This window comes from Podarcis pityusensis (genome assembly GCF_964106645.2).
Source record: "Podarcis pityusensis genome assembly, chromosome: 6".
NCBI classification, from domain to species: Eukaryota; Metazoa; Chordata; class Lepidosauria; order Squamata; family Lacertidae; genus Podarcis; species Podarcis pityusensis.
In genome coordinates this window covers 39,696,273-39,705,131 of record NC_138030.1, presented here as the reverse complement: position 1 = coordinate 39,705,131, position 8,859 = coordinate 39,696,273, and the positions used below count along the sequence as shown (strand labels likewise).

The window sequence follows — 8,859 nt, the reverse complement described above, 5'->3', positions numbered from 1 at the left end:
GTGGGGACCTAAGCTATGGCTTGTTTAGCTTATACGTAAATCCGGCACTGACTGGCGGCGCGGAGGTGAGGAAAGTGAAGGAGGATTTGGTACAGGGTACAGCCGGTACCCTGCTTCCTCCCGCCGGCTGCTGCGGGGAGGGCCGAGAAGACGGGTGTGTGTACCTTTAAGAGAAAAGGAAAGCAGGAAGTCGCTGTGGGGCAGCCCGAGGAGCCGCAAACTGACTGGGTCGTCAGCGTGGAGCTTGCATGGGGTCTCGCTGACCAAGCCTGCCAGTCCCTCGTGGGGGAAGTTGAGCTGTGATCTCTGGAGAGAACCAATTGTCCAATTTCAGGTAGGATCCTTTGCTCGCAATATACCTGTGAAAATCTGCAACCGAGCTGCTTGATTTATTACTTCCTTGCGTCCGGCTTACATAGCAGTTGTAGATGAACGGTGCCTGTACACTTCCTTCCTGTAGGGTGCAAATCCTATCCTATTTTGGTGTGTTTGTTCCTGCCTGCAATGCCGAGTTTGAATTGGCTTGGCATGTTTTTTTTTTTACTTTCTGCAAGGCATGCAAGGAACGCATATAAGGACTAGAGAGATGCAAAGGTGGGGTGTATATTTTCGTGGAAGCAGGCTTTATACGGAAACATTTGCTATATTTCTTTAATGAGCCCCAGAGGCACTTATGAGACTTTTTCACAGGGGATGCAGCAATTGTTCATTTAATCTTCACACCCTATTTTATTTTATTTTTATTTTTATTTATTTATTAAATTGATGCCCTGAACACCTATATAATGGATATTAACACCACAGCCTCAATATCTTTTAAGACTGTTATGTTCTCTCCAGAGTGGAGTCTGGATGCTTTCATTTAATCAAAGGTGCTAATGCATTTTAACATGACCACATCTATTTGAGGTACATTACATGCTAACATAAATCTGTCTTCTTTTCATGCCTTCATAAGGAATGCTAAATGGTGTTCTTACCATAGGTAGCAAAACAGCCCTTTTGAAACAGTGGTATCTGGTATCTGCTGTTTCCTTCTGTGCTCAGGGGAATAAAATATCCAATACATCAAAAAAACCTGGCGGATTCAGTTTCTACTTCCCATAGTACAGAAATTAGGGGGGAAATTTTTTTAAAAGGAAATTGGTCAATGTTCAGGGAAGTTTCCTCTCCCCCTGTGTATGCTGTATGTTTTGGGGATGACTCCACAGAGGATATGCTACAATCAACACTAAAACATTCTGCCTTCCTAGAATAGGAGGAATACTAGAACTTTTGTTCAGAGGTGTGTATGTTTTGGCCCATTCATGTGGTGTGAAGGCGGCTGCCAAGGTTGTGAATTCTTCACACTGGTTGACATTTTATTTGCAGCCAGCATTCCTATAGCTTACTAGGCTATCAGTGAGAGCTAAGCTGAAATTGTTAGAGATGGCCAGGGGTCACCAATGGCGGAGAGAACACTGTTGAGATCCGTCTTCGTTTCATGCTGGACAAGAAATTATGTGCAATTGATATAAAATGGATGAACATAGTTTTGGATTGAATTTTTAAATTAATTATCCTTGAGCATGTACAGGATTGTGCCACATACTGATGGACATGAAGGATGGGGTTTTTCAAAGTTACTTCATGTGTTATATGCAATATCTCTCAGGCCTGACAATTGTTCAGAGATCACATTCCTTGAGCTCATCCTAACATGGGACCAAATCCTGATGTGGCTGCACTTTTGCTAAAAATACACAACTGAATATAATAGGTCAGCGCCAGCAATTCTGACAATTGAGTGTGTGTGTGTAGGCAGAACATAGCAGTACAGTGGTACCTCAGGTTACATACGCTTCAGGTTACATATGCTTCAGGTTACAGACTCCGCTAACCCAGAAATAGTACCTCGGGTTAAGAACTTTGCTTCAGGATGAGAACAGAAATCGTGCTCCGGCAGTGCGACGGCAACAGGAGGCCCCATTAACTAAAGTGGTGCTTCAGGTTAAGAACAGTTTCAGGTTAAGAACGGACCTCCGGAACGAATTAAGTACTTAACCCGAGGTACCACAGTATAGAGAATATGGGGAACTTCCTTATACAGTACTGAGGCAGGCAGCTGGTTCATTTAGCACTGTTTTGTCTACATTGACAGTGACTCTTTAGGGATACAGGTAAAAGTATTTCCTTGTCCTACCTGGAGATGCTATAAGACTGAGCTAAGGCTCTTGCCCAAAAGAACTATTATTTATTTATTTAAATTTAATTTAATTTATATATCACCCTTCATCATAAGATCTCCCTGGGTGGTTCACAGAATAAAATGTGGGATAAAAACAAGTAAGTAATTAAAAACAAAACAGCAATACAATAATCCCCCTTTCCACAGACACCTTTAAAAGGCTGTAGAATAGCAATCAGCCAAAGGTCTGGTTGAAGAGGAACTGGTGCCTGGTGCCTAAATTTATTAGATTTCTATATAAAGATAACTATACATGAAAGCCTCGGATCATTCAGGAATTCTACCAAATGCTGTAGTACCGTAGAATATTAAATGGCTGAAAGTGGTGCTGATGTAGTGTAGCAGTGAAAATCAGGCGCCAAGTATATTTTTGGCTCCAGATCTGCATTATCACCAGACTGATGTTCTCTGGGCATCACCTTACAACAGTTCATGCTTTTATTTTCTAGCCGCAATGCAGATCTGGATGCAAATATATACTAGATTTCCAAATGAGATTATTCTAATAAGCATTCAGCCTTCTATCTTAAGGGTTAGCTTGAGGTGCTTAGCCATTTAAAATAAAAAGTAGAAAATGGCCACGAGAGATACTAATGTCTTTGAGGAGGAACTAGTGAGATAAAATCTTAATCATAACACACTGTTGCTGCAACACAGGGAATTTCATTAGACTTTATGCAAGAAGCCGAGCATTTCCTCTTTCACCTACTGTTTTGCAATCCTCTTGCTTTCTGAACTAACAATAGGGTTAGGGTTAGGGTGGCTCCACCACGCTGGAAGGATTTTGAATGGCCTTTTAATCCAGTGCCCTGACCATTTTGCTTATTGCTCCAGGTGGTTTCCTATCCCACCTCAGACTTCCTTCAACTACTTGCATTCAGAGTCTCTCCTGGAAAAGGGATCTGAAGACTTGGATTTCCCAACATCATTTTGCATAAGTGAGAGGAGAAATTGCTCAGTTGATGGAAAACCTGACCCAGCTTGTTTCTTGCCTGCTGGTGACATTTGCTGCCTGCTTCCATCTACTTTGCAGCTCGTAAGCAGACCACTGCCTTTCTGGCCATGCAAAGCACGCTGAACTACCTCTGGAAAACGGATGATGTGCTGGGTCAAGGTGCCACAGCCAGTGTGTACAAAGCCCGTAACAAGGTGAGGAGGCTTTATATATATGACTAGGATGCCCTGTGAGTGTGGTGTTTACTTAGCAAAGCAATTACACAACATAAATTTGAGGCATAACGGTAAAACGAGACTTAGAGCTGGAACATAACATAATTGGCATAAATACATTGGGTTGGATACAGATTTGACACATGAGAAGTCAATGGGGCATAATATAGTCATGATCCAACCAATTTAATTTAAATAATGGGAAGTGGAGTATTACCAGAGCAGCCCTAAGTGAGGCAGATGAAGGTTATACGGTTTAGTTAAGAACTGGTTTGAAGATCCAAGCCCAGATCAGAAGAGGATTTGAGAGCTGGAATGCCCCTAGAAAGCTAGACTTGCTTTTTTTTTTACCATAATAAGTTGTGATTTTTGTTGTCAGGGCTGTTTCAAGTGTAACTCATTCTCATGAGAAGCTAAGGTGGCAGAGTTGCCTGAAAACTGGGTTGCTTCTAGAAAAAAATGCCACCACAGGCCCTTCCGCAGAAACTGCTGCTTGCCTTCTATCACTGTGCCGTTGAGAGCGTGCTCACTTATGGCTTATGTGTGTGGTACTGAAGCTGTACTACCCAGGACAGGATGGGGTTGTGCAGGGTTGTTAAGGCAGCAGAGAGCATTGTTGGCTGCCCACTCTCTACCTTAGAGCAGATTTATGCCACAAGGTGCCATAGGAAGGCACTGGACATAGTAAAATATCCATCGCATCCTGGTCACTGTCTCTTCGAGCTCTTGCCGTCGGGACGGAGATACAGGACGATGAAGACAAGAACGAACCGTCTTAAGAACAGCTTCTTCTCCAGAGCGATCTCGGCCCTGAATGGGAAGCCCGGACTTTGAAAGTCATCTAATCTCCCTTGCTGTATTATACTGTATTGATTAATTAGTGTTTTTATGGAGCAGTCAAGTAATTTCGTTGTCCCCGAAGGGGGCAATGACAATAAAGATATTATTATTATTATTATTATTATTATTATTATTAATGCATGTGTCTTCACATTAACATGGCTGCTTGGAGCACAAGCATGCTCAATGTGGCTGCTGCGATCTTGAGTGCGAGAGCAGAGCAGAGCTCTGCCATTGGAGGAGTTTGTGCTGATGTAGCAAAATTCACAGCAACTGTGTGTAGAGGTGCATCAAACAAATGGCTAGTGTGTTCAAAGCTACAATTGTGACCTATACAGCCCTGGCTTGAGACCAGGTAACGTGAAGGGACACCTTCTCTCATAGACGACTGATCAAATTTTGAAATCTTTTGCAGAGGCTCCTCTCTCAGTCCTACCAATATCTGGGACACTTTTGGGGGAGTTCTGAGATGAGGTATTCTCAGTGGCTCTGCTCAAACTTTGGCACTCCCTTCCTAGGAAGGCTTTCTTGTGTTTCTTATGGCCTCCATCGAAGTGCCTATACTTTTTTTTTTATTATTTAGGCAGGCCTCCAGCCTCTGGAACTAGCTCTGGGAATTTTTAAAGCAACAGCTCGTTTTCACCTGCTCACTATTTATCCCCCTCCTCCTTGTTCCTTTTTCTTTGGATGACAAGCTTTATCTGCTCTTTATCTTTATCTTCTTATAGGTCTTTTTATTGCATTTTTATTATTTCTGAGCACCTTGGGTGCTATATGGAGGAACAAATGATATAAATGAAATCTGTATCTGTATTGGATTTGAATCTGGGCTTTTAAAATTGTTAATCACTTCAGAATATTCTACAGAGCAAATGAAATAGCTGGAACCCATGGGAATAAGTAAACAAAATATGGTGACTTGTCTGCTGCATGTTTTGGAGATGTGCCTCTCTCCTCCTTCATGTTTACATGCTGCAGGGTCATACAGAATGAATAAAGGTTCCTGAAACCCTGCCCTTTGTCCCCCCCCCCCCCAGAAATCAGGAGAACTGGTTGCTGTGAAAGTCTTCAACAATGCCAGTTACATGAGACCTCAGGAGGTGCAGATAAGGGAGTTTGAGGTGCTGAGGAAGTTAAACCACCAGAACATTGTCAAGCTTTTTGCCGTGGAAGAGATTGTAAGTTGTGGGTTTCACTCTCAAACAAAGGCTGATATATGTGTTATGTTTGGTGTAATAATGGTGGCATTGTGTAACACCCCACTAAAACGTATCTTAACTGAACACTGCGATTACTGAATCTTGTTTATCAAGGATGTTTATACGGTGTGTGTATATGTTCTCCCCTCCACACATAGCATACTGTTACTTTAGCCTTGCCTGAACAGCACTTCTGTTTATCAGGTCACTTGTTTATACTAAATGTGCCATGTGGAGTTATTTGTTATTTTTGTCAATGACACATCAGCATGTTGGACAACATTGCCTTCTTCGGCACAGCATTCAGATCAGAGGTAGGCAGTGTGGTGCCCTCCATATGCGCTTGGACTGCAACTCCAACCTGCCCCAGCCCGCATGACCTGTAAGTCCAGCTTGATGAGAGTTAGGAGTTCAACTTTGTCTGGAGGACACCACTTGGGTACCCTTGATTTAGGCACTTGCTGACCTGCTAGCCCATCAAAGAATCCCTACTGCTGCCTTAATTTGTGCCAGGGCTTCTTATGAACATCCATTTTCAATGAAGGAGTAGGGCCATAGTTCTGTGGTAGAGCATCTGTGTGCAGCGGCTATAAAAAAAGGGAAATTCCATGCATGTAGGAAGGTTCCTGGCATATCAGGGTAGGGCTGGGAATCCGGGAATCCTGGAGTGGTGCTGCCAGTCAGAGTAGACAGTACTGAGGTAGATGGACTCATTGTCTGACTTGGTATAAGGCGGCTTCCTATGTTCCTATTTAACAACATCTTTCTGGGAATTTCCCTTCCATATCTGTGTACCACAGAATGTTATTAACCTCTCAAAATCCTGAGGTTTGAAAGTGTTTCCAGACAGTGAGATTAGGGGGAAAGCAACTCAGGCAAGGGTAGCCAATGTAATATCTGTCAGGTGTTTTAGACCATAACTCACATCAACCTTAAATAGGGATGATTTAAATGCCACATTGACTACCTCTGAACAAAAAAATTGTCTGATTGAAGCTTTTCCTAAATAATAATAATAAGGTCCTCTCAGCTTGTAGAGAGCCAGTAAGACAGTAAGACTCTAGTATGCTATAGGCAGGGTGGTTTTTTTAATTCAAAACTTAGGAACACACAGAATTCAATCATACATTTTTTCCTACCTGCATTCTGAAGTGGTATAGTTTCAGGAGAGCTGAAATGTATAGTTTTTTATTCTTTTTGCCTAAGCACACTTGAGCTTTAAGCACACTGACGAATTGGGGGACGGGCGGGGCGGGAGCGGGAATTCCCCTCATAAGGGAATAGAGGAATGAGTGTTCATAGCTGTGAAGGAAGTAGAAAATGCAAACAAGGATAAGAGGCAGTTCCTCTGCCTGCTGGCTTGTATTGGATTGTGCTGCCCCTGGTTTCCAAGTTTACTGTGCCATTCTATCTTTTGCAGTCTCTCCTGAGAACCAGTCTCAGCATATGTCACTTTTAGGAATGAAAAGCAAAGGTGTCGTTTTGAGTGCTAAATGCTTTTGTCACCCATCCAGTCTATACGCAATGAGCAATTAGTAGACTGGAAAATCTTACCAGTCCCGGGGCAGTGAAGCGGCCAAGTGTCTGCGTTGTGACGAATCTGTTCTCAGTGTGCATTTAAGGGCTAGTGACTTGTTGTGTGGAAGTTACATTCCAGATGCAGCCCATCCCAATTTTTAACAGATCACCGTATGTGAGGAGTTTATCCTTTCCCTCCCCAGCCATGATCAGGATGAAAAAATCCCACCCTCTCTGGCACAGCTACCAGGGTTAGAAACTAATGGGAACTTTACACGCCCCCATAGAATGGGCGGGGGGGATTTTTGTACTAATCACGTCTAAGAAGGGAAGGAATAAATCTTCCCTGAATTCCCATGAGCTGTAGTCCTGATCAAAACCAGATCCCCTGCACCTGTAATTAACTGAAGGGAAAAAAACAGACATTGCTGCATGCTAAACCCCTGTTATCAGCATGTGTGACGGTTGCGTGAACTACAGTGAGTCACGAATGGGGTGAGCACAGTTGCACACAGATCCTGCTAGTGGGCTTTCCGTGGGCATCCAGTTGGCCAAATGAGGACAGAAATGTTGGACTAGATGGGCCTTTGGTCTGATCTGGCAGGACTGCTCTCATGTTAAATAATATGCAGATTTCCCCCAAACAGTAGTAATTAACTTGAGAACATTGCTAAGAGGACTCATTTTCATCCTACGGTGGGAATGTGCTTTGAGATGCTGATCCAACATGACCTTGGGGGTCAAACCCAGATATATACACAGGGATAATTTACCCTTACTGACTTCAGATCACGTGCTTATATGGTCTCCTCTTCACTTCCTTCCGCACACTACTTCCATCCTATCATTTGGAAAGAGACTCAAGATACACACATAGATGAAGTACATCAAATGGGCAGGGACTGGGCTGTGTCTGAGAGTTGCTTACTTGCTCCCATTACTTCGCTCTCTTCAGTTAGCTCTTTTCTGGAACTTCATGTGGTGTATAGCTAAAACAAAACGCATGCACACCCCTTTGCTCGCAAATGCTTTTACCTTTTAGGAGAACGGATTAAAGCCCCCGTATTTTACCAATGAGGTTAAAAGCAGCTTTGTGGATTTTCAGCAGGGGAAAGAAACAGCATAAAGAGAAAGGCTTAAGAAGCCCCCTCCCCACTTGGTCTTTATCTTTCCCTTCAAATAACCAGACTCATCAGTTGTATTGTGTATTCTCTATGACATGTATTAGCGCCCTTAGTCTTGCAGGGGATTTATGCTAGCTTCTGCTGTTGCAGCATGAGATGATTGGAGCACTAGCACATTCTGTAATGGAGTGCATGCTATCAGGCATACAGCTCAGCCCCCATAAGGTGGGATTTCATTTTTGCCCTCAAATTCAAACACAGGAAAGCTGCAAACAGAAGGTGTTGGTGATGGAGTACTGTTCAGGTGGGAGCCTGCTGAGCCTCTTAGAAGACCCAGAAAATGCCTTTGGCTTGTCAGAATCAGAGTTCCTCATAGTGTTGCACTGTGTAGGTAAGTAAGTGCGACTGCTCTGTGGGCCAAGATGAACCTTACATCCTACAAATGACTTTGCACAGCCTTCAAACATAATGCTTCCTGTGTTCCAATACAGTGCCAAACTAGATGTGACATTATTCATCGCCTTAGCGATGGTGTGTTTACTTTTTTAAACATAAGTAGCAAGCATGTGGGCAGCCAAGCTGGATCAGGATCACAGTATGGGAGGGTGGGGGTTTTAAGCCTTTGCCCCTGACATGGCCCTGATTGCAGTTGCCCCTACCTCACACATGTGCCTACATAAACTATTCACAAGTGAAATCTGCCATGGTCTGGAAGGATTAGTTCCAATCAGGACCCTGATAGGGACAAATACGTAAATCCCTCTCCACCACAAACAGTCCC

General features: G+C 43.3%; 1 protein-coding gene across 3 annotated transcripts in view; it reads left to right on the top strand.

Moving 5' to 3' along the window:
• The window catches only part of IKBKE (inhibitor of nuclear factor kappa B kinase subunit epsilon), a 34,835-nt gene continuing 25,976 nt past the window's right edge, over positions 1-8,859 (top strand). Inside the window, exons 1-4 of one of the 3 annotated variants that reach the window (XM_081009037.1) lie at positions 1-334; positions 3,062-3,376; positions 5,275-5,415; positions 8,340-8,469. In XM_081009037.1, the coding sequence (XP_080865163.1) occupies positions 3,290-3,376; positions 5,275-5,415; positions 8,340-8,469 (358 nt within the window). In that variant the 5' untranslated portion in view covers positions 1-334; positions 3,062-3,289. The remainder of the gene's footprint in view (positions 335-3,061; positions 3,377-5,274; positions 5,416-8,339; positions 8,470-8,859) is intronic. The other 2 variants (XM_081009035.1, XM_081009036.1) reach the window with 2 other exon arrangements.